The 26,519-nt window shown below is 45.0% G+C and overlaps 1 protein-coding gene across 1 annotated transcript in view; it reads right to left on the bottom strand.

Annotated features, from left to right (window-relative positions):
• Nucleotides 1-1,718: 1,718 nt before the first annotated feature.
• The window catches only part of Scfd2 (sec1 family domain containing 2), a 304,249-nt gene continuing 279,448 nt past the window's right edge, over nucleotides 1,719-26,519 (bottom strand). The window contains exons 7-9 of the mRNA XM_048364323.1: nucleotides 24,093-24,227; nucleotides 11,882-12,001; nucleotides 1,719-2,366 (exon numbers count right to left, since the gene is read on the bottom strand). Of these exons, the coding sequence (XP_048220280.1) occupies nucleotides 2,274-2,366; nucleotides 11,882-12,001; nucleotides 24,093-24,227 (348 nt within the window). The 3' untranslated portion in view covers nucleotides 1,719-2,273. The remainder of the gene's footprint in view (nucleotides 2,367-11,881; nucleotides 12,002-24,092; nucleotides 24,228-26,519) is intronic.

A 26,519-nucleotide genomic window follows, 5' to 3' on the forward strand; every position in this document is an offset into this window, starting at 1 on the left:
TTAGTGATTAATTGTAGATAAAGAGACTCACGACTACTTTCTGCCTAGGCTGGCTTTGAACCAAGATCCTCAAATCTTAACCTCTTGAGTAGCTAGGATTACAGGCGAGAGCCACCCATGCCCAGCATGAGTTCATTTTTTTTTTTGGACAATGTCACATCTCCCCTTGCTCTCTCCCACGTTTTCCTCCCATTCCCACCTACGCATTGTATAGTTCATTTTCAACAGTCTCTAGTGAGTACCATTTCTACATTTGTTCACTTTGTTGTTGTTGTTTTGAGATAAGCTATCATTATGCAGACTAGCCTCCAACTCACAATCCTCTTGCCTCAGCCTCCTGAGTATAGCAGGGATTATAGGCACATAGCCCCACATTCTGCTTGTGTCTTTTGCCTTAGTTAAATCAAACTCTGGTTACCACCAACTTCTTCTGGCTGACCTTTGATCCAAAGCCTTCCACCCAGAGGTATACTAGGCTCAGTTCCTCCCACCAGTGGCCACAGAGATGGAAAAGATGGCTATATACCAAGCCACCAGCATTTCTACTACTCAGCCTCCAAGCAGCCACATTTAATGCAGCAGGGACAGCACTTCTTTATAACTCCTCTCTAATACTTCATACTACTATTAGATTACAGTAGGAACACTTGATTATTCTTTTCTAAAGTAAAAAATTAATGTATAATGCTGTTACAAAAAAAGACAAAACAGCACAGAAGTACACAGAAAATGAGACTGTGCTTAGATTCTCCACTCAGTACGTCTTTCCAGAGGTTATCACTCGGTTCTATGTTTCCAGAAAGATTCCTCTGCATGTTGGACCTACAGTGCACAGCTTATGCTTGAGGAGATGCTTACATTGGGGCCAGGCACGGGGAAGCATGAGCCACTTATTCTGTGAGTGTCACAGAGCCGAACACCTGTCTGGCTCACGAGGGTTGTGAGGCAAAAGATCAGAGTGCCTGGGATCTTTACTACATGTGCTCATTCAACATCTGAGAGCAAATGGACTGGATAAATGAATACAGGTTCTTTCTTGTTTCTTTTTTTAATTTTAGAAAATAACATTATAACTTCTTTGGAACCACTGCCATTTTCTTCCTCATTAAAATGTAAGGTTTTTACAGGACCATATATTATTCATTATATTTCATCATTGTCCAAGAAATGGTGGTTGATGGAAAGCAATACTTGGGCAAGAAAATGAATGTCTATTTTCATAAAAACTCTGCTTTGATTACATCTAGGATTGATTTCCAAACTTGCAGTTTTTCATAAAATGACAGCACTTCGTAGAGAACTAAAGTCAGAGGTGTTCTTTCTCACCTGGTAAGCTGCATTAGAAGGTGTTATTCAGCTTTATCTCCTTATTTCAAACATCTAGAGATGCTAGAAATTTCCACCAGCCATACGCCTATAAATGTCTGGCTTCCAAGCAGTTCTGCCTGGGGCCCCATGTTCTGAGTTCTCATATAATTTCATTAGGTAGGTCTGTTTGTTTTTCTCTGACGAAAAATTTAAATGTACAGAAAAGAAAGCTTTGTATTTCAAAAAGAAACTGGCAATCCCGAAAGGCTTCTGGGGTGATGGTTACAGTAGTAACTCCCTGTCAGGGGCGGGGGGGGGGGGGGGTGGATCTTCCATCACCTTCTCTCCCACTGCTGTTCCAGGCAGCCAGGCTGCCCGGCCCCAGCGCGGGCCTGAACAATGTGGCTCTTTGTTGTAGATGGATGATTTACAACACGCAGGCGCAGGCAGGCGACCAGCTCAGCCCCAACACGGCCACTCCTCCCTTCTTCGCCTTTTCAGACATGTTTCAGATTCAGATAGAAACAATGCCTTGGACTCTAGCTGCCATGTTCCCTCCTCAGTTCCATAATCTTAAGGTCACACTCATAATACTACAGTGCATCTAATTTTTCCTTGAACAACATCAAATCAAAGCATTCGTTGTTATCTATTGTTTTTTTATTTAGAGTTAAGGAACTCTGAGGTAAAATCAGAAAGATTATGAATAAAGGTTAAATGAAAGAGAAAGGGAAATGGTTGGCTAAAGACAACCTGACATCTTTAGATAAATGAATTTTTTTTAAAAAATGAGCAATCCAAGTGAAATATCTTGCAATACCTGTGATTCTCAAGAGCCTTCTAGCAGAATTCAGTCATAGCCACAATATGTAACAGAGACACTTGCAAGCGGAGGCGAATCCAGGCGGTGATAGCCTGGCATTGGTATTTCCAGCGTGGCCAGGTCTTTATCGTTTTAGCAGATGTCAGAAGCCAAGGTCTGGGTGTAGCCGGTCCGTGGCAAACAACAGCTCAGGAATGTTAAGTGGCTTCAGAAGTCTCGTGGACAGCACAATGACCTACAACAGCAGGGACAAACCACCACAGACAGTCAGAGAAGTCAATCCTGGGTTACTAGATAAGGAGAAATAAAATGCAACCCATATTGTGGGGGGCACCCTGAAAGAAGAAGGCTCCTAGATGTTAATCAACCACACTGAAAGGATGGCTGAGAGGAACACTAGGTACGTCTGGGCTGCCCAGCCCTTACCTTGCTGCTAAATTGCACACAGTTACTACCATAATTCCATCTCAGTATTGAAGTTCCTCATCCTTTCTGGGAGTCTTTCTCCACAAGGAGCAAGTTATACCTAAGAGGAGGGTGCTATATTTTGGGATGAAGATAGTGATAATGACTGGCTTAGCTTTTAGCACCACAGACTGACAGGGTTACTCAGTGTTTTACAGTTCTGGAGAATAGAAGTCTAAGATCAAGGTGTTAACGGGGTTGCTTCCTTCTTCAGGGTGCAAAATAGAATCCACACCATGCCTTTTCTCACTGTATTTTGTTTATACATGTCTGTCACTGTGTCCACATTTCCCCTTTTCATCTGGACATAGACACAGTGGGTTAGAGCTCATAGCCTCACTTTATCCTGATCATCAGCAAAGATCCTATTTTTTTTTTAAGACACATTCATAGATCTTGGAGGAGGGGCAGAACTTGAATATCTTTTTAAAATTTTTAGTAGGGAGAATAATTCAATGGGTAACACTGGTGATGATGATAGCAGTTAATATTTATTAGTTCTTAGGCACCAAGTTCATGAAGATTTGATCTCCACTGAGTCCTCATTAGACCCTCAGGAAATAATGACATTTGTTATTCCTACTTTGTAAATGAGGAAAACAAAGTATGGCAAAGTGAACTGGCCAGTCTAGAACACACCTAAATGATTGAGTCAGGAGGTCCAATGACATATCCAGGCCTGGCTGGGCTTCCTTTAGTACACGCAGACCTTTGAGTCCCTCTGACTGCTTCCTGGGTGATGGTTTCAGCTTCCCAAAGCCTGGATTTCCTGCTAGGGTAGAATTCTCACTGCAATACTGGGATAGCTTGTTTCCAGGCCTGGCTGGGAGTATGATATGTTTTTAAGGGTCAGATGAGGTTTTGAAAAAGCAGAAACTGTTCATCCACTGATGAGAGGACGTGACCATGCGAACTGGGGAAGGAGGTCCAGGAAGGAACTCCAGAGACCATTTGGGAGAAGGGGTGCTAAGGCAAAGCATGGCAATACCGTATGTGATTACAGACCTTAAGTTGGTCTGGACACTTCCCTGACCCCTTCTCCTGCCCCTAGGTTATCCCACATCCACGAACTGACCAACTCCCAACTCAACCAGCTCATGGATGAAAACCATAGCACTTGACTCACCGTAAGGAGGAGCCACAGGTAAAGGAGGGGAGGGGGAAAGGAAGCATTTTCTTTTTGATTGTTTTAAGAAATAACTATGTAATAACTAAATTAAAAGCTTCTTGGCCCTTTTTCTAAAAATTAATTTGCTCTTGAAATAATCCGTCCGTCTGTCTGTCTACCTACCCACCCACCCACCCAATGTCAAATATGCAGAAAAAAATACATATAAGGGGCTGGAAATGTGGCCTAGTGGTAGAGAGCTTGCCTAGCACGCATGAAGTCCTGAGTTCCTCAGCACCACATATACAGAAAACGACAGAATTGGTGCTGTGGCTCAAGTGGCAGAGTGCTAGCCTTGAGCAAAAAGAAGCCAGGGACAGTGCTTAGGCCCTGGGATCAAGCCCCAGGACTGGCAAAAAAAAAAAAAAAAAGACACATAAAACATCTGGGCTTTCCATTTTTCTTGCAAGCCAAAACGAGAGTTTGAGGACAGTGTGTGCATTGGTACCGACTCCATCACCTGCACTTAAGGTTTCATATTGCTTGACCCTGTGACATTGAGTATCTCTACTCATCTCAGGTTTTCTGCACTGAAGGGGGGGCTGCAGGCCAGAGACACTGGCTAACCCTGTGCCACTGCTGATTGTCTAGACACCATCCAAAATTGTTTAACTAGGAGGTCAGCCACCTCCTATGTCCCAGAAGGAAAAGAATAGGTGAGCTCGTGGCACAGTCACCGGGATGACAGAAGCTCCTGCATGGTATATAGAAATGCATGGCAGTTATTAGCTGCTTTTTATTGTGGTTTTGCTGCTGGGTCTTACAGCTAAGAATTCTCTAGAGAAACATGTATATTTATATATAAGATTTCAATAGAGGGTTCAGGGAGCACTATGGACTCCTAGCAATGCATAGGAAGCCCATTTAAAAATGCACACACCAGGAATCAGGACAGAAGTTCTTTGAGACCTTCTGAGGTAGGAGAGGCCAGAAGAGCCCCGCTCTGAGCCTAGCACTACCAGCCCCCTACACTGCCATCCCTGGGGTCGTTGGGGAGAGGGACAGGGGGTAGAGTGAGTTTCTGAAGATGAGCAGATCTGGCTGGCAGGTTTGGGAAGTTGGAATGGAAGTTGCCAGAGTCAGTGGAGGCCAGCACTCCTAGAGCAGCAACCACAGCCCACCTCTCAGGTCAGGCAGCCATGCCTGCGGAGATCATGCATTTAGGCTCCACCCCAGGCTTCTCACACGTAAACAAGTAGCCATTTTTACAGCATGGAGGCTATCAGTTCTGCTCTGTGAGGCTGAGCAGAGGGTGTCTGGGCCCTGCTCTGGGAAGAGGTGAAATGAGCCTGATGGGAAACAGAGGTTATGGGGTTGTGGGGAGGGGAGAGGGCAGGACTGAGCCCAAGGACTCTTCTAGAGAGCAAAGGTTAATTGCACAGGGCTAGGAGTGTGCAGCCTGAGTTGGACCATTGCTAAGCCAGCTGACCTGGAGAAACTGAGGCGGAATCTCCTCAGGTACAAGGCGCAGACACATAGCATGATGTGGGCTTGGAGACACCCCCAACCACAGCAGCACCTCTGGTCTCTGTTACCAGCACCGTCCTCATTATTTGCTCATGACCATCACTGGGGCGAAGGAGGGAAGAGGCAGAGGAGGTGGAGATGTCGGAACACCCTCACCAAGTGGAAACCTCATTTTATTCACAGGCTTCAAATCCTCGCCACCTCCTGGATGCCTTCGATAAGCCCTGCTCTGGAGTCTCCACACTGCTTGGCCCCGTGTCTCCACCACGGCTCCAAATCTCTTTACCATCAGTCCTGAGCACCAGCCACACTCAATACTCAGGGACGCTATCTGAACAGTTTGTGGCTCTCTGTGCCTAAAGACCTCTCTCCCGGGCCCTTCACTTCAGATATCACCACCTCCAGGAAGCCTTCCCAGACTTTCCTCCTGTTCATGCACATCCTTAAGAGAAGAGGGTCCCCCAGTGTTTTCATCTCACACTGTACCCCCCTCTTCTTCACTGCGCTGTCATTGTTTCTTAGCACAGTGCAGGTCTAGTTTATTAATAATAAAATCAATAGGAGGAATAGGACCAGCAAAGGAGGCCGGGATGTTGGCAACAATGGTCAGTGGAAAGTTTTTTTATTCAGGAGTTTCTAGGACTAGGCAGTTAAATGGCTCTAGGTAAATTTGCTTCATAATAGTTCAACGAAAAGCATACTTGTCTAAAATTCCTCTGTGAAGAGCAAGCAAAGTCACACGGTCACTGGCACATACAGAAGAGTAATTGGTGGTCTTTCAGTCATTTTACATCTTAGGCATTCCTGGCATGCAGAGTGGTTTTGAGTATTTTCATTTGGTGAAAATAGCTCTTCAACTTCTAAAATGTAGGCCCCCAAAGGGGAAAAGAAACACTCAAAAGAGAGAGAAAATATTCAGAAGAGCCCCAAATGATCTTATCAAATAAAATCATTTTCCTTTTGAGACAGAGTCTTGCTATGTAGTTCAGGTTGGCCTCAAACTCCTGATCCTCCTGCTTCAGCCTCTAGAGTAGTAGGGTTACAACCATGTACCATTATACCTGGTTTATATTTTTTAAACATAGCTGGAGCATGATCATAGGTAAATGGAACACTAGAGAGCTCTCAGCCAAAGGAGTATTTATTTATTTTTTTGGTGCCAGTCTTGGGGCTTGAATTTTGGGCCTGGGCACTGTCTCTGAGCTGCTTTTGCTCAAGGCTAGCGCTCTACCACTTGAGCCACAGCTCCACTTCCAGCCTTTCCTGTCCCAGGGCTTCGTGCATGCTGGGCAAGCACTCTACCACTAAGCCATATTCAGCTTCCAAGTATGAGCTCTCTGGGCTACACAAACCCCTTTGCCCATCTCACAGCTCCTGTTCTGAGTTTTCTGGTCTCTCTCTTTTTCTTCTTTCTCTTTTTGTGTTTTTGTTTTCTCCTTCTCCTGTCCCTGCCCATTCTTCTTCCTTTCAGCTAGTGTTGCTTTTGCTCCCCCTCAGCTCAGGCTTGGTTATCATTTGGGGCTCAAGTGTCAGCCGACTTTAACCCTTACCATTCAGCTCCTGGCTGATCTCAAGAGAATCAGCAATTAGCAGAGAGAAAAATATATTCTTTAATGAAGGACACTGTAGCTTCATGGCAACTATGACTTAGATGCCAGTAAGTTTTGCTAATGACAGGCAGGTCCACTGGGGAGCATTTGAAGATGGAGCTCCTTCATCAACAACAGGCCATTGGGACAATGCAGAAACAGAAGGCCTTGAGCAGACAAGGAGAACCACGGAGAAGCATACCTTTCTGTCTTATAGTGTACCAACCGATTTCATGGGCCAGACATTCTCTTCCCCAGCAGAGCTGGGGCTGGCCTTCCTCTTCTCTGGTCACACTGTAATCTGCAGCTGCGCCATGTTCCTGTTCTATTTATGCCAAAGGCAGAGGAGGCAGGAAAGTTTAGGATGTGGATTTCATAATCCTCTGATTTCTAACAGTGGGAATCAAAAGGAGCAGACAGTAATCTTTTAAACTTGAGAGATTTTTTTCCCCCAAAAGCAACTCACACAGGCACAAGTGCCAACATGTATATTCATCCATTTGAAAAGCTTTTTGAGAGCAGAAAATATGGAGGCACTATCTACTCTTGGTTATACACGTGCTGCACAGGTGTACACACTCACACACCTACGTGAATCCAGTGGGGCAATGGATTATCCTTTCTAGAAAGTGCCTGTGAACCACATGATCTGCTTTCTCCATGCTCCAGTTAGGTGTGTTGGAGTCGGACTCTGATGAAGGCAGGAAGTGGGGAAGTTTAGGTGTCTTTTCACCTCTGTCTCCTATGATTTGTTGTCATTATTGTCCCACCTTGAAGGTTCCCATCAATTTAAAAATAAAATGAAGCAGGCATCTCTTTGAACCCCTCAAGTTGCATGCAGATTGTGAGTGTATGACTATATTTATGGACCTACTTAAATATATAATTATATCTTCATTTAACATTCAGTTCCAAAAATGTGTTAGTGCAAGAAAGTGGGGGTTGGTGACACATGCACCCATCTATGAAAAGCAGCGGAAGCAGGCCCAATTTGCTGGTGTGACCATCCTCTTTTCCCCTTGATCTGGCAGATCTTGTGTCTTCCCAGAGAATCTTATTTCTCATTATTTTCTTCTTACAATCAAAGGCTTCTGCCAGCCTCACTGTCACCATCTGGCTGCAGAGTCTAGCTGTCCAGAGCTGTTTGGCCTCAGAGGCTCGTGCGATGCAACCCAGTGCCGGATCGAGGAGATGGCCTGGTGTCCCCACAAGTACGTCACGAGAGGGGAAGGCCAGAAAGAGGCTCCTATCATGATCTGCTTGGGATGGGTTTGGGACTTGTGCTCCTTTGTCAAGTCGAAGAAAGAGATAGGGTGTGTGTATGTGTGTGTATGTGTGTGTGTGTGTGTGTGTGTGTGTGTGTGTGTGTGTGTGTGTGGCCTGTTGTTTGTCACTTGTCTTTTTGGATGAAGGCTGGTACTCTACCACTTGAGCCATACCTTCTGGCTTTTTTGATGTTTAATTGGAGATAAGAGTCTCACAGACTTTTCTGCTTAGGCTGGCTTCACACCACAATCCTCAGATCTCCCGAGTAGCTGGGATTACAGGCATGAGCCCCCAGGGCCTGGCTAAGAGGGCTTTTGTAGTAAGGAAAAAAGAGCTTCTTCACTTGGCTCATCTTCTGTCCTGAACACATGGTGGCGGCACCCTGTGTTTCATGCTATCCTTGTCATTCTTATTATAGGAGTTCATTTTGTGTATGCCTTAAGAAAGTTCCATCAGCCTCCTTGAATAGCTGATCCCTGAATGCACTTCACATCTCAGCTCCAAAGACCCCCTGCCTGAGGAGCCTTTTCTATCACAGCCCCTTGGAAGCTGCTAGAGGGAAGAGAAGCTGGAGGTGGCCTTCATTTCCTCTGTACTCATCAGTTGGCACCAAGGGGGTGTTTTCCAGCTTCAACTGTGTTGAGAGGGAGGCAAATAGAGGCCAGAGGCCGAGGACAGCAAGGTTCTCAAGTCCACATCCTGGGGTACGAGTCAGGTGGCTGTAGGATGTGAAGAGAAGATGTGGGAGAGGAGGTAGAGTCTTGCTTCACATGTCTGTGGAACTGTCATGTGGATTAGGGGCAAGCCCTGCTTGCTTGTTAGGTTTTGTGTGGCACACTAAACTCAATACTGAAGAGCGAGAGCTCTGTGGGAGGAGAGGGGCATCAGGATCTGGCTGCTCGTGGGGGAGATAGGCCTCAGAGTGAAGTCCCTCATGAACAGAGGAGGCTGCAGTGGGAGGGGCAGGCTTTTGCTCCACAATCGTCCACGCTGTGGCATCCAGCACACACGGAGCAGACATGCTAGCTGTGAGAATTGGCACTGTTCACACGGATGACCAGGCCAGAGTTATTCTATCCATCTGAGCCTTGGATGCCCCACAGTGCATGGGTTCTGGGGCATCCACCCCTTCAGTTAGGCCATGTGTGCTCCCAGCAGGAGCCACTTGGGACAGGCACCCATGGCATAGGCCCTGATGTCTGGGGCACATGGACAGGCAGGAGGCTGAGTTCTGTTAGCCTCAGGCCAGGGCAGCTGTGTCTGTTGGTTCTAAGCAGGGCAGGAACTTTGGTGACACTCAGCAACCTGCAGATAATCCCCTGCCCTCACAAACTGGGGGCAAGGGTGTGGGGATGACTAGGCTGCTGAGTTTTTCCGGATGGGTAGAATCCTCCTAGGGCCTGTTGGCTTTTTGCACACAGGAAAAGCAGCCTGAGGCTGAGCCTTAAGCCTTGAATTCCCCTAAAGCTCCACATTCTCTACAGGCTCTTTCTGCAGATGCCTGGGTGCAAGGTCAGCCTGCAGCAAACCTAAGGCAGGCTCCAGAACTTTGTGATCAAATTCAGTCACAGGACTTAGAAACGTCTGCATTTTATCCTCTCAGAATGGGGATTACTATGTCTGCCCCACTGTTGCTGTTACAATGCAGCCCTGTTATGAACTGCTAAGAAGTTGGTTCATCACGGAAGGGACTTTCGTGATTTAAAGAAACAACAACAATAACAACAACAATGAAAGCCAACCATTCATTAAAACAGATCTTTCAGTCTCCTGACAGAGGGTGCTAAATGAGGCTGGATTTACCAATTGAGCAGAAATATCACTAGCTATGATAAGAGGCGATAATGACAGAGTGGTCACAGCTCAAGTCTAGTCACTTCCCCACTCAAGAATCAGCTATGGCTCTCCAGATCCTCTGTTTCTAGTCTCTAGCTGGGATCTAGGCAACAATAAGGACCATGTCTTCTTCTCAACCTCCCAGGTGGCTGAGTTACTCAACAACAGTCTGCTCTCACCAACTCCATTCTCTTAAAGTCAATGAACCCAGCAAACCACCAGGGTTTTTTGTTTTTGTTTTTTTGCCAGTCCAGGGGCTTGTTGGACTCAGGGCCTGAGCACTATCCATGGCTTCTTTCTGCTCAAGGCTAGCACTCAACCACTTGAGCCATAGCGCCACTTCTGGCTTTTTCTATATACATGTGTTGAGGAATTGAACCCAGAGGCAAGCACTCTACCACCAGGCCATATTCCCAGCCCCAACCACCAGGTTTACTAAGCTACTGCCAAGTCTCTGATCTGGATCGTCCTTGTCTTCAAGGAACCCATGTCTGGTTTAGGAGCACAGGCTAGCAAATACACAGTGGTCAATGAACACTCCAGCGTGTCATTGCATAGTATGGGTTTTGGATTCAGGAAGGGTCTGGGGCAACAAGCAGAATTGCAGAAGGGGAGCACAGGCCTCCATGGCTAGCTGTGTGGACACATACAGCTTAGGCTGGAGGCAGGACACAGGGCAGCAGCCCTGATGAATAAGCAGATAGGACGGGGCTGAGTCTCACTGTCCCTACCCGGCTGGTTTGTGTGAGCAATGTGGACAGTAAACCAAGTTAACCAGTCCCCTTCATGACCCTGTCTCAGGGAGAGTTTGGAAAACCAGTAAGGCAAGGGCAAGGGTTTTTTTTGGGGGGAGGGGGGTGGTTAGAGGGGTCCGTTGTGGGGCTTGAACTCAGGGCCCTGGGTGCTGTCCCTGAGCTCTTTTGCTCAAGGCTAGCACTCTACTACTTAGAGCCACTTCCAGTTTTGTAGTAGTTAATTGGAGATGAGTCTCAAGAATTTCTTGCCCCAGGCTGGCCTCTAACCCTGATCCTCAGATCTCAGGATCTCAGCCTCCTGAGTTGCTAGCATTACAGATGTGAGCTGCTGGCTCCAGCTAAAGCAATGGCTTTAAGCTTTACTTAGTTACAGGCCAGTTACTCAGCGAGTCTTTCTCTGGGGCCTCAGCCTTCCTGCTGAGTAGGGTAGAGAGTAAGTGGTGACAGCTGAGAGCCAGGCACTGTGGGAGGAGGTACACCCTCCAGCCTGCACTGGAGTTAGGACTCACAGCCACCATGCTGGCTCCTCACTGAGAAAGCTCTTCCAGATCACCTGGCTAGTCAAAGGACCAGATAGGTACTGGAGCTTCTAAAATCAAAAAGTCTGCGTTCTTACCATGGAGCCACAGGGCCAACTTCCCATCTGGGAAACAGGATAGGAACTGGTAGGAGGCAGAGAGTAAAATACCAGTCATTGTCTTTCTGGATAGCACCCAGTCCCATGACTGCCGGGTGCAAGGAGGTCCCTGGCATGGGTCCTTCAATGATCTAGAGCCTGGGAAGCAGAACTCCTCAGTGATTAGGCAGAGATTGGAGAGTCCCTGCCATAGGTGTCAGGAATAAAATGACAACATCTGGGCCTTGGAGCCTAGAGAGAGCTAAGGGACTGGGAAGAGCAGGGGGAATGGAAATGGAGAGCTCTTCTTTACCAGCACCCCACCTGCTCACCTGGAGCAGTTTATTTTGCAAAGAACAGGGAGTCTTTTGTATAGATTTTACCAAGGAACAGGGACTCCTAATGGACTTTACTAAAGTGGTTAGACCTCTTCCACAAGTAACGAAGGCTTTCCATGGGTGTTGGGCTGACTCCGGGACAGCAAATGAGAGAGAAGAAGGCCAGGCTGGATCAGATGTGGAGAGTATCCTCTCCCTCCCTTTTAGTTCTACCCTTGTATCCTTATTCACCTCACCCATGACTCAGTACCTGGGCTCCTGGCTTCAGGGACGCCACCAAGTCTTTGACCATTTTAGCTTCAGAGACTGTGACTCCACCCACCACAAAGAGGATGAGGAGGGGGTGGTCACTGGGATGAGGCCGGCTCACCTGCAAAACAGAACAGTGTCAGATTGTAGCCCAGGACTGCCATCCCTCCTCATGCGAGTAGGAGGAAGAAGCCATGGAGAGCTGATGGTTATTAGCTAGCAGAGACCTCACTGACCAGGAGAATGCCCAGCATGGCCTCTGAGTACATCCTTTCTACAAAGACTTTATTAGAAGTAATATCAAAGGTGTGGAATTGTAAGGGCAGAAAGGCCAAAGGACAACTCATTGATCATCACTGTTCAGGCCCCAGCATTCATTTGCTGCCCTTCCTTGCTGCATAACTTTGTGTTTATTTCCTGAGGTTACAGCATTTGTGGGTGGGTGTTTCCTTCTTTACTATCTCTACTATTAGAATAGAGTTCCCCCTAGGGTAGGCCTGTGTCTGCCGTGCTCTCTGCTGGCCTCTGGGCTTACCTTTTCCAGCACAGAACAGCTGTTCCATAAATGTCTACAAAATTAAATGAAGCTAGAGCTCTGGGCAGTTGGGGTTAGATGGTGTACAAGGATGGAATGGAAAAGGTGCCATCCTCAAATATATTAAAGTCTGATGGGTCTATGATTTCTTCCAGCCAGCCTCAGCAAAGGGCCTACACAATATGAACCCAACTTTAGGTGCTGTAGAGAGTCTTCCTAATTCCTTACAATTCTGCTCATCTATGAAGCAATGGGTTAGTATATTATAAAATGAGAAGGGCTCTCAGTGACCCGGCAGGAAATGCACATAAACATATCTTTGGATATCACCAGCTGGGTGCCTTTCCAGACTCTCAGACACGAAAGATTTCTCAGACCCTGGGCTCTGGAGGGCAGGACTGAAGGACACTCACCTAGCTGATTTTGGTGCTAAGTATAGTATCTAGTAACAGGTAAACTTTCAGTAAACGTTGCCTAAGCCAACTAGATAAACGAGTAAATGAACGAGAGGCACAGGCTTATAGGAGATGCCTTTCTTAGAGATCTTCTAGAAACTTTCTGCTTTATGTGCAGTTTTCTAGCTAAGTCACTGGCCCCCAAATTCCTCTCAGCGCTCCAAAGAACTGTCACTTCTTACTTAATCAGAGGACAGAAACACAACTGGCTGCAAAGCTTATGCATGGTACAGTCTGTTCCCTACGACATATGCTTTCCATAAGACAGTCTGGGATCTGAAGCGCATGCTGAGAATCTTGGAAGGATGCACTGAGAGATGAAAAGGGGAGAAATGAAATGAGCAGCAACAAACAAAGAACAATTTCCTGGGGCTAAGGCATGGAGGGAAGGCTAGTTTCTGCATGAATAAATGGATCCAATTAATGCGCACTGGTGTTTGCTATTTGGGTTTCACTTTAGATTTAGATTTTGATACTGGACTTTCTCTTCAGAGCGTGTCCAGTCAGCAGGCTGTGGGGAAGTGGTAACTTCATCTGAACCCCAACAGCAGCCATACACGGTGGAGTCCTGTTTGTACGTTAGTTCCTGGGTGTGACCCACTTTAAAGATGGAAGAATTCAACGCCACTTCTGCCATTCTAATTGCAGTTATTTTTATTTATTTATTTATTTATTTATTTGGCCAGTCCTGGGCCTTGGACTCAGGGCCTGAGCACTGTCCCTGGCTTCTTCCCGCTCAAGGCTAGCACTCTGCCACTTGAGCCACAGCGCCCCTTCTGGCCGTTTTCTGTATATGTGGTGCTGGGGAATCGAACCTAGGGCCTCGTGTATCCGAGGCAGGCACTCTTGCCACTAGGCTATATTCCCAGCCCTAATTGCAGTTATTTGATGCCCTCTGCTTTCTCTTTCATTTTCTAAACCTACTGGGGCTCTGACTTGAAGATGCCAACTCTGGCCAATGAAGACGGGTTCCTCCCATCGCTGTGCATGGCATTCACAGCAGGCTGCACGCCCCTGGAGCAGGTGTGAGGCCTCAGGGAGCTCTTTGATGTCTTGATTGGCTTCCAAGTTGGAGTTGTCAAGAGAAGGGTTTTGCAGGTTCCTGGGATCTCTCCAGAAGATCTGGGAATCCTGTTGCTGATTCCTCGCCCCTATAGTGCTCCTCGGCTCAGTTCCTCCTCATCTGTGACTCCCGTGTTCCTAGAATAGGCAGGATGAGGCTTCCCTCCCTTCAGCAGTGGGCAGTGCCTTATATAGGCAGAAACAGAGGGGCTGAAAGGGGATAAGTCTTGGAATGACCTTGGTGACAGCTCTTGGTAATGACTTTTCTCTCAACAGGAGTTAGTGAAAACACCACCACTGTCACTACTTTATGTTCTATACTGTGCTGCTGCTTCACACATTCACCCATGCAACGAAGAGTTGAGGACCAGCTGCTGCTCCAGGCATCAGGCTCTCAGTAGAGCACCACTGTCACAAGGCTTCTATTTTAGTGTGTGTGGGGCAGGGAGGAAAATCAGCAAGTAAGAAGGAAAGGAAAGAAGGTGGTAAGTATGTAGGAAGGTGAATGAGAGGACAATCATGTGGGGGAAGGGGAAAGCGGGCATTATTGTAGGTAGTCCTTAGACTCTGTGAAACTCCACCTTACAGACAGAGGCTCTCAAGCTTAATGCATAAACAACTTAGTTCCAAGACATTGAGCTAAGGTTGGAATGGAAAGCATGTCTATCTCACTGGAGAGCTATAAACAAACCTTCCACCTTGCTATACCATACACTAATATTTATAAAACTATTCTTTGAAATGAAAGCATATTACCTTATATCTTTAAGACTCTGCCTTTCTAAGGAAATATTAGTCATTTACCAGAAGGAACTTGCTCATTGGGTTGCCTCCTGCATCCCACAGGCCAACAGCACCAGCTGTGGACTGCTGGCTTGGGTTCCACTAATGGTCCCTTAACTCAACAAGACTAAAACACAAGCTACCTTCTCCATTCCTGCTTCTCATCCACAGGCAATGTCAACTTATCCATCCAATAATCCCAGAGCTAGACAGCTCCATTCTCTTTATTGCTAATGTACACCAATGTATACTGTTGAGTCCTCTAGCACTTCATCCTTGCCCCTTACTGGGCCTTCACTGAGAACAGACTTTCATCTCCTCCTCTTCCCTTCCCAACTGATGCCAGGCTGGTCCTTGCTACCTCTGCTCAGTGCTTCCAGGGCAATTCTTTGAAAATGAACATAAAGTTATTAGCTATTCCTTTAAGTCATTTACCAGTGCCTTGTTTTGGGCCATATCTCAAGCCTCCAGTCCTCGGTGATTTAGCTGCTGCCTATCTCCATCTGCATTTTCAACTCCCCACATGCCACCTAGCTCCAGCTAGGAACACACTGTACCCCCTCCATGTCCCATGACATTTCATCACTTGTGCCTGACTCCTACTGGTCTGACAGCTTCATTGAAGTCCCTGGCGGAACTACTCCTTCTTTGTGCTCTCTCGGTCCTCCTCCCCACCCCCCTTCTCTCTCTTCTTTCAGGACCCAGCTTTCTTGTGCATCTCTCAACAAACTGTCAGTGATGATATATAAGCAATGCCATAGTAGGCAAGGTGTCCTGTTCACCTGTATCTTCTGTACCCACAACATCGCCAGCACACAAGGAGGCTCCCAATGCTCTTTCTCTTCCTGACAAAGAACAAACACCGCCAAAGCCAACTTTTGTTTTTGTTTAATAAATCACATCAAATCCATCTCCCTACAACTTGTGGAACAGATTTAGCTAATGTTAGATACAAATCAAACCCTAGCTCATAGTGAAGCATAATTAAGAAGAAGAGAATCCAAACAGTGGGTTATAAATAGTGTTGCAAAGAAGAATTCCAGGACTTGTACACAGGTCAACAAACTTGAATGCCAACATGTTTTCTTGTCAGAAATACCATTAAGTATAATGGGACACAATGAATAGTTCTGAGTCTAATTTTTCTTGTGTGAGGAATAAGGAGCTACACTAGGTGACTCTCAAGGTTCTCTTAGTTCAAGTCTGATGATTTTTATCTGAAGCCCATCATTTGGTCCATCATCCCAAAGCAATCCGCTACTTGTTACAGCCTTCTCTGTAGGTATCCATCTCTCACAGAAGCCAGCAGCCTCCTTCACCACAGGGTCAGAGAGTGGGCTACTGGCAGCATTACAATGTGATCCTGCTGAGTAGTCATGGTCAATTGGTCATGGAATAGCACCCTGAGCCAGGCTGGGCCAACTTTCCTAGGAATCAAAGAGCTGATCTAAGACACATAAGGCTCAGTCAGAACTGGACTTCCAGTGAGACCCTAAAGCAGCAGCAAGGCTACTCAATGTTGCTGGAGAACCTACATTATGCTGGGACCATCCAGCATCCTGCTTTTCTGATGGTTTTCCAGTTGGTGGTATGAATCCTTTCCTTGGTCCATGGAAGTCCTTAGGTCCCCTAGGACACCCCTTGTCCTCACAGTCCTCACAATAAATACCCTTTCATTGATTAAGTTTCTGCAATTGGTTGGCATCTTAATCGCCATTGAATTTCAACTGTTGTCCCTCACTGCCACCAGCTTTTCAGGGCCTGCCTGAGCAGTTGTTGGTTGTCTGTCCTTATGGCCTTTTTCTAGTGAGGCCAACAATGATGAGGCACTCAGTAACTAAACATGGGCAGAGCACACTGATACTACTTCTAGTCTTTGTCATGAATCTCAATCTCTCTCTCTCTCTCTCTCTCTTTTATAAAGTATAGCCACAGAAGAAGCTGAACAACAAGGACAGCAACAACTTCTTAAAAACTATACATGAAATAAAAAGAACCTGTGCCCTTTTTCATTAGAGTCATGTTGACTCTAGCAGAGAACACATCTTGACAAATCATGTCCTTTAGTCAAAACAAGCTGTGGTTGCAACACATGGAGTAGATATAAAATATATTATTTTCATAAGACTGAAATCCAAACCACAAATTCCAGAAATGCACTTTGAAATTGCAGCCTATTAGACATGCTAGTTTTAAATTAAATTAATGTGCTAGTGAGAGGAAAGGTATGTTTCAATTTATTTATTAGATCGCTATCAAGCTTTTCCCTAGCAAGTTCAAGGTGCTTTGGGCAAAGACTTAAGAAAGTGAGAATCAGGCTATTTAAGGAATTTCAGGTTCTGCCTTGGTTGGTTCTTACCAGTTCAATGGGACTATCCCCCAATGGGCTCCCTGGCTGTCCTTTGAAGCTGACAGCCTTACGGGCTAGACATACATTTTACCCCTGGCTGAGAAGTGCATCAAACTAACTTGAAACACTCTCAGGCCTAGTGGGAATGCTTGCTGCTCTTCTCCCTAGCTGTTTTGACTTGCTTTACAGGGATCAATGGGGACAAACTTGAGAGAGAGGATTGTTGCTCAGTTTTTTTTTTAAATCAGATCATCTTTAAAATTATGTTTTTAAAAAACAGCCAAGGGCTGGGAATATGGCCTAGTGGTAGAGTGCTTGCCTCATGGACATAAAGCCCTGGGTTTGATTCCTCTGCACCACATATATAGAAAAAGCCAGAAGTGGCATTGTGGCTCAAGTGGTAGAGTGTTAGCCTTGAGCAAAAAGAAGCCAGGGACCATGCTCAGGCCCTGAGTTCAAGCCCCAGGACTGGCAAAAAACCAAACCAAAACAAAAAAACAGCCAAGTGTGCACCTCTGTAATACTACATACTCAGGAAGTGGATATAGGAGGACAAAAGCCCAAGGACAGATTGGAAAAAAAATGAACGGGACCCTATCTCACAAAACCAAACATGAAACAACAACCAAACCAAGTTGGGCATGGTGGTGCATGCCCGTGATCCCAGCTGTGAAGAAGGCAGGTGCAGGAGGATTGTGATCCAAGGTCTACAAAATCAGAGATTTTGTCTGAAAAAAGAAAAAAGGCAAATGTCCCACGTTCAATCTCCAGTACTGCACACAGACACAAAACACTTTATGGAAAACAGCAAGTCAGCCTTTGTTATCAAAGCCTTTTTGTAATCACTTATTTTGAAACCAGGTCAGAAGCATGAATAACTTTCATGTCTGCTAGATCGGAAGGGAAACAGGATTAGCCAGCACCACTCTTGCCAGGCTAGTCAGCCAAACATATATTTAGGCAAGTGCAAACTATATTTTCCAAAAATATTTTCTTCTCCTCATGCTCTTGGACTGTTTTCAAAACCAAGTGTGTATGTTCCCTCCCCTTGAAGCTGGTACTTGTCACCATTTGTGACCCCCCAACACACAGCTGTGGAAAGGATGCTATGTGACCTCTGAGGACAGTCCAGAACTTTCAGTGGCTTCCACCTGCTATCTGTCTTAGGTCACTTGCCCTGGGCATGGATGCTGTGCAATGAGAACATCTAGGAGAGAGGATCTCTGTAGAGAGAGACCAAGGCCCCAAGCCCAGCTGAGCTCAGCCATACTGAAAGTGAATCCTGTTCTGCTGAGCTATGCCTAGAGTGCAGAAGCGTATTCTTGCAAACCGAGGGTTCACGTGTGACTATATATGCATCATTAGGTAACCAGAACAAGGAAGGATAAAAGACTTCTCTGGACCCTGTGACTTAGAAAATCTCTGCAAAGAAAGTGGCTTAGCAACATGCAGCATGATGCAAATGCACAGTTCTGACTCTAATTAGGGCAAAATCCAGGTGCCTGAATGTCCTGCTGCTGGAAGATTTTTGGGGGGTACAGAGTATCTTAGGCCCACAGACCCTTTTCCTTAGCTATGGCTGCTTGCAGAAATGCACATAAGTAAGAATGAATGCTGTGAGCCACTTCAAAGGGACTGGAGAAAAAGTCTGCACCACTCCGGCACTGGGGCTGCTTCAGGAGCAGCTGCAAAGCAGCTCTCTCTGAGCATGAGGCTGCTGCATATGGAGGTGCTCTGGGGAGGCAGGCCCCAAGTCATCCAGTCAGCTCTGTGTTTCTGGGTGGTCAAGGTCTCCTGTCGGGCCTCTATGCCTTGATCAATTTGATCATGTCCATGTATGGTACCTCACCAACTCGCCATGGTTTGCCCTACAAAGAGTAACCTATGTCCCCCCAACAGGAGATCAACAAGTTAGACTCAAAGTGGAGTGGAAAAGAAGATCTGGAAAAGCACACATAGGCTTATGAACAAGACTTCCCATAGACACATCAATACAGCATGCAATTTTATATCTTCCTAGCAAGGGCAAATTCTAGGAAAATTTGCGATGACATCTTTGGGGGTGGTAGGTCTACTGTCTTCTTACTCTTCATGTTCAGCACAAAATGAGGTTGTATATACCACATATCTGAGCACTGGCTGTGTCCAGTGATACAGAGATGCTCAACAGCGGCTTTGTTTTTTATTTGGAAGTCACAGTCTGGAGGAATCACAAACTTGTAAAAATAAGAAAAAGTAAGCTGGGCACTAATGGCTCATGTGTGTAATTATAACTACTCAGGAGAGGGATCTGAGAATGGAGTTTCTAAGCCAGTATGGGAGTTTGTGAGACTCTTATTAATTAGCCACCAAAAAGGCCAAAAATGGAGTTGTGGCTCAAGTGATAGAGTGCTAGCCTTGAGTAAAAAATCTAAAAGATAGTGCTAAGGTCCTAAGTTCAAGCCCAGAGCAATAAATAAATAGCAAGTACTTCCATAACCAGATTGTGCTCTGAGTGCTGTGTAGATAGTCCCTTATTTAACTCTCACAATAGCCCTTACCAAGTTGGTGCTACTCTACCCCATTCTATACAAGAGGAAACTTAGGCACAAGTGAGGTACGGTATTTAGTGCAGTCTGACTCCAGGTGTGTTAAGCTATTCCCTACTCCCTCTCTTGTAAACTCAAGGTGGCTTAAGTGAGTAATAGATATGTGAGGAAGGAATACATAGGAGAAATCAACATCTATTGTATACAGAATCAATAAAAAAATAAAGATGTTAAATAGAAACTAAACTTTTAACTCTTTCCCGGTATCATTCATCCCTCCATCTGACCACTCTGTTGAAGCATTTTTCCTATGAACACATACAATTTCTCACTCTGTAAATTAAGCTCCTTTATCTCTCTTCTGGTCTCTGGGGCAACAAAGAGTTGGAAGAAAGTAGTTTCTGCACAAGATCAGACAGTGGCGGGGGCTCACTTCTGTTTCTCTGAGTGGGTGGTCACTGCACTGTGGGTGAGGTAGGCAAGATGTCCGGCCACTGGGGTATGTAATCATGAGCTGCGCCTTGCTTAGTAGTGGCTGGAAAGGAGGGCCAAGGTCTCAATGGGGGGACACTGGAGTTGGCTATTGGGGCTGCTACCTCCTAAGCTTCAGGCTTAAGGGTCATGCAGTAGTTCTGTCTTACTCTGCTTCCCATAACTTCCATTACCTACAGTCAATGACAGTCTGAAAATATGACATGGAAAATTCCAGAAATAAACTTCTTAAGTTTTAAATTGCACGCTAACCTTGTGTTGTCCTGCCTGGTTCCACCTTTGATTCACCCCTTCGTCCAGTGTGTCTGCACTGTGGATGCTACTCCCCTGTTAGTCACCTGGCACTGCCAGTGTGCAAGCAACTCCAAATTCACTGTTGGCCCCCAAGCACAAGGGTAACAATGTGGGCAACTCAGGTCAAAGAGAAGCTGATAAGTGCGTTCCTTAGCTGAACAGATGTAAGTTCTTGACTCAGTAAGGAAAGAAAACTAATTTTGTGCGTTGAGGTTGCTAAGATCAATCTTCCACCTGTGAAACTGCGAAGAAGGAAAAAGAAATCAGTGCTTGTCTTGCTGTCACACATAAACTACAAATGTTATGACCACTCAACTTGTGTATGTGTATGCACGTGTGCATGTGCGTGTGTGTATGTAGATGTGTGCAAGGAAACACACAGGATATAAAGGGGCTGATATTGCCTGGTTTCATGCAGTTACCACAGGTTTTGCAATGTATTCCTATGGTGAGGGAAAAACTACTGTAATTGGGAAGAGGAATTAATGGCTTACAGCTGTGTCTTTCTGAACATGCACTATAGTAAGTCCATTCTGACCACCCTTCACCTAGTGAGGGCCTGCTGTACACAGGTGCTGAGTGCTGAGGATACAGAGAAGAATAAGGCCTAACTGTGGGCTCTACTTCCTAGCTCATCTCTCCCTGGCTTCCCAATCTACCCTCTCCTTCGCAGTCTATCAATGCTGCCCCCTGGGTTATTACCCCAAGTCAATATCATCTCTGAGCAGAGAAAAAACAAGGGCAGAGCAGCATTCAGCTTCCTTCCAGCTGAATTCCATTTCTGGAATTAGTACAGCAGTACCCATGAGACCGGCAAGATTCCACATGGAAGGCTTTATCAGGCTCCCCCTCTTGCTTTCCTCCCAGAGTGGAGTAGATGCCAGAGGCACAGAGCAGGGCCACAAGTGACAAGAAAGACAGAGGGATGACTGGCAGCTACTGATACAGACTGAAGATGAACCTCAATTGCAATGAGCCTACAGTACATGGCCCAAGTCCCACAAAAGCAGACAGAGAACTAGAAGACTCCCTCTGCCCCAAGAGATCTCACTCAATTGGCTGCCACCAAGAGCAATCTAGGTAGAGTATTCATGTGCTACAAGTACCAAAATGGGAAAGTACTTATGCCAATGTGTAATCCTGAAGAAAACCAGAATTAATAACTTACTAACATTTAACTTCCAAGGAAATTCCTGGCAGCATCCTAGAGCCAAGATATGTTGTGATTAAGAGCACTGGCTTTGAAATAAGAGTAGCTTGGCAGACAAATCCTGGAGTCATCCCTTACAGTGTGTTCTTTGGGAGATACCTTAGAATAGAAACAATGAACCACTCTAGGCCTCAGTTTCCTCACTGGAGAACAAGGATAATGATGGAGATATCTCCCAAGGTTGTCATAACAACCTTCTATTCCTTACATGAGAAGGGAAATTCTCTCACTGACTCAAGACCATCACAACCACAGGTTTCTTTATAACTTTGGGCAGGTGAGAAGCAATAGAATACAGGACAAGGGAACGTGGTCCATGGCCATGACCATGTTAGATTCTTTCTCCAAGGACCTTAAAGCAGAATGGAAGCCTGTGGAAGGCACATCCATCTCAAAGAAGTAGCTCCTACTAGCTAGTCCTCCTTAAGTTTATTCCAATTTTGCTCAAATCCTGAACACACAGGCTAGATAAAAATTTCTTTGATGAGTTGTTCTGGGAATGACAGGAAATCTCAGCTCCCAAGACCCATTTAGAAATGAAGCAAAATGACTCTCCCTTGGAGTGGTGAGGAGGGAGGGGCTTTGTCCGGGGCCAAGGAAATTCCCAGCATCTCTGTGGACAGGTGCAGGATTTCTTAAGCTGCTGGGAGACAGACTCCTTCCTCTTAATGTGCTCCTTGGAAACTTTCCTTTGAGCTCAGCCTTGGCTGTGTGAGCATTTCTAGAGAAGCCCTAATGATCAGCTTTGAATGGGGAAAATCATTCAGTTTCCCAGTGCTGGCTCAGGGTGGTTCCAAACTTCCTAAACAATGCATGCTTGGGACAGTGGCGCTTCTGATCACAGGCAGAGATAGTGAAAGCTGCAGAGTTTAAAGGAGTGTTTTTAAATTATGATGAATATTGTTTCATGGAACAGCAACAGATGCACATGATTAGTCTTCCAAAGACACAACTATGCATCATAATGTGGTCCACAGTCACTTCAGGAAGTCCAAGTTCATGAGTGAATGAAGGAAGAGAGTGCTTAATGGAGAAGGATTGAAACCATGTCTAGCCTGGAAGTCTCAGTACAAACCAAACACCTACTCAGGACAGGGAGCCACTCACCAACTCTAGGGCTTACTTATAGTCAGGTACAGAAATCCCTGGACACTTTTAGTAAGTTGGTCTGTATTGCTTATTAGGAAGTAGAGAGAGAGGGAGGAGGGAGAAGGGAAAAGAGGGAGGGAGAGGGAGAGAGAGAGAAAGAGAGAGAGAGAGAGAGAGAGAGAGAGAGAGAGAGAGAGAGAGAGAGAGAGAGAGAGAGGAGGGCATTGTATCAGAAATGGCTAGTAATTGAGAACAGCAGAACAGAGAGACTGGCGTGGCCATTCAAGCCAGCCAGTTTATTGCTTGGTTTCCAGTCTGCCTGTCTGGTATCTATCCTCTGGCTTTTAGAGTGGACCAGTTTTCCTGGAATATGCATTTATTGAACTTTGAAAGGCCAGATCTTCTATGTAGATTAATCCGCGATTTCAAAGGCTCTTTGAAGCTGGCAAAACATTCCGTTATTTCCAAGACTTATTACCACTAAAATCCTGGCATAGCCTGTGAGGTCAGCCTGTAATCTTGTTTAGAACCTTTTAAATTTAGAAACTTTATGGTAGGTTAAAAATAGATCACATTTGTGTACTTTTTCCTCCTTTCAGCCCTACTTCAAGGGCTGTTTACTCATTTTGACCCACTCCAAATACAAGCCAGAAAATTCTAGTATTTCTCTTGTATGAGTCTGCTAGACCAAAAGATAGGTCATTTCCAAGTGGGTTTTGGGGTGATGCTAGTCATGGGACTATACAGATTTACATAGTAAAGTTTAGACTTAAGTGTGAAGACCTAATCAGGAGCCAATGGCTCATGTTTATAATCCTAGCTACTCAGAAAGCTGAGATCTGATGACTATGATTCAAAGCCAGTCTGGGCAGGAAGTCCATGAGACTCCAATTAACCAATTAATTCCAATTAGCTGGCAAATAAACAGAAGTGGAGCTGTGACTTAAGTGATAGAGCACCAACCTTGAGCAAAAAAAAAAAAAAAAAAAGCTAAGGAACAGCACCCAGCCCTGAGTTTAAACCCCAGTACAGCCAACACACAGAAATAGTGACAGACTGTCACTAAGGCTGGCAAATAGTTTATAGATTCATGGTAAGTGACAATGAGGGCCACAAGGAAACAGATTTCCCATGGTGCTTTTCTAGAGGCAATATGTCCACCACACACACTGTCCATGTTGACTGGAAATGATGCCACACAGTGCACAGTGCTCAGATCAAAGAAGCTGCAGGAGGCTGTAGGGTCAGGGTGCTTATAACAGAAAGGTAAATAAAGATGGCCTTGGTTATAGAAGAGCAAAAATACCAACTACTGTCTGTACGGTCCTGCCCGGGGCTAGTGGAGTGTCAGCATTTTCATACCCAGACAAGAAACTGTTGGAGCACTCAGGATTACCTCTTCATGGTTACTTACCTTCATGAACATGCTAAATCCTGTTTTAAGGAGATCAGTGATGCCTGAAGACACATGTTCAATATCAATGGGATCTGGCTTCTCAGGATTAAATATTTCCTCCACAACCTGCTTCAACAATGGCTTATAGGTTGCCTGGAGAGACAAAATATTGTGCTGTAAGTGCTAAAGGCACTTGTTTGGTATGTCTGGAGAAAGCACAGTTTAATCTGCCCTAAAAGAAGCAAAACAAGTTTAGTTAGATGCTGAAAACAGTGGTGATTTTATATGTGTGAAAAGACACGAAAACAACCTTGTGTCTTGATAAACTTTCAGCCCCAATATGCCAACATTCTACCTCTCATAACCGATTCTGTAAGTACAGCTTATCAGAGCCATATTCACAGTGTAATTCCATTGTAGAAATACATTTGCATATATATGTATATACACACAAACACACATATATGAAAATAGCATAACAAAACTCATAATACTCTAAAAGGAGAAAGGAAGGAGGGGGATAATGAAAGAGAAATAAAGAGGGGTTAAATTTAATCAAAGAATATTATATGCATGTATGTAAATATCACAATGAAACTTCTTTGTACAATTTATGCTAATAAAGAAGTAAAAGATTTCAAGAGATAATCTTTTATGCATGAAACATGCTGGCAAGCAAAGTTCTGCCATTTGATATAAACATGAAGATGGCCTGTAGTGTTTCCCAAACATGCTTAGCATTTTGTTCTCCTCAATGAGGATCACAAATGTGTTTTGTTTTTTTTTGCATTGCAATGGGTTGTCAACATCCAGGCCTACAGCAATCCCTCCCTCCTCTGTAGAGCTCAACTTCAAGTCCAACTAGGCCAGAAAAAGAAGGTCAGATGACAAGAGGAGTCTGACCTAGGTTAGGGCAGAAAGCAGGCCACAGAGCTCTAAAGGAATTCCTGTACAATCAGGGTGAAGTTAGTTTACAATTCTTTGGGTTTGATAAATGGTGTTGAGTGCTTTTCTTTTCTGTGACCTGAATATCCTGCCCATATTTAGATGCTATCTGGAGGAAGCTTCACTGATGTCTGTAAGATCTCTGAGCTTGGTTCTCCCCTCCTCTTTCCCAAATTCTTAAGAAGGTGCTGCTGAGATTCAGCCTATCTTTCCATTGGCCAAATATGTGATTTGCCAGAAACCAAGGAATGGATATTTAGTGGGCTGGACTTCTCCCTGGCTTTATCTTATTTAACTTTATAGACACTTTGACTTATTTCCCCCAGTATTCTACGTCTCTGAAAATATCTTATAAATGAAGCTGGGTATAGCCTATCCACATTGTGCTTGACCATTCATCAGGCATGTAGCTGGCATATTCCTCAGGAAAAAGATACAAGGAAAGCTAGTGTGTATTCAGTAGAAAGTGCCACCTTCTTGATATTTATCAGTCAAATACACTATTGTATATGCCTGGAGATTTCATGATTAATCATCACAAAGGGTAAGCATTGAACAGGAACACTGATAAGACAGGAGCTTATTTAAAGCCATGATTTAAAGCAAGGTTGATACTTTTCTCCTTAGAAGAAAATTTAAATTAAAGCTATGCCAAGACAGATTAAAAAAAAACTTATCAAACTGGCAAATATTCAAACTTCTGAAACCATACTTTGATGAACCCTGGGGGTACCAGGCACTGTCATACTTTGCTCACTTCAGAGGGGAAATAGTTATGACCAACACAGAGGATAATTTGCAAGTAGCTATCAAAGTTACAAATGCATCTGACCTAGAAATTCTTCCAGAAATCTATTCTCTGGAATAGATTTGCTTATATATTCAAATGAGAAACACAAAAGACCCTATAGTTTTGACATAACAAAGATTTAGAAGCCACCAAGTGTCCCCCTTTCTCCACAGTGAGTTATTTAGTAAGTGAAGCACATGTGTCTGTAGGAAGGAATGCTGGGAAAGTGACTGAGAAAGCTCTGAATTGGTAAAGTAAAAACCAAAGTGTATACTAGGTCAGTGACAGGAAAAGTGGGACACTGGCATTTGTGGAGAATGTGGCATGGAGAATATAGCAACATGTATTGAATGAATTTGCAAAAATAAACTGCTGCAGTAAGTAGAAACTAACTTAGCTGAGGTAAAAACAAAGACAAGAGGGAGACTTCCCCTTGCCATTGTTTCTTGTTTCATAAACCACAGTGAGTGGAGTGTCACTATAGATAGCAACGATGGTCACTTAAATTAATACAGGATTTATGAACAGAAAAGAGACTGGGGTAAAGCACACCAAAAAGTTAATTAGGGCTATTCTCTAGACTCAAGAAGTTGGGGTAGAAGGGAGGGTAGGAGTCTGTAAAGAGCTCAGACTTAGACCAGGGGCTGTGGACTCAAGCTGCAGCCTTGTACCCTGCTCGTCTTTACCAGGCTCAGTTTGCCTAGATGACA

The sequence above is a fragment of the Perognathus longimembris genome, chromosome 16, assembly GCF_023159225.1.
Source record: "Perognathus longimembris pacificus isolate PPM17 chromosome 16, ASM2315922v1, whole genome shotgun sequence".
Taxonomy (NCBI): Eukaryota; Metazoa; Chordata; class Mammalia; order Rodentia; family Heteromyidae; genus Perognathus; species Perognathus longimembris.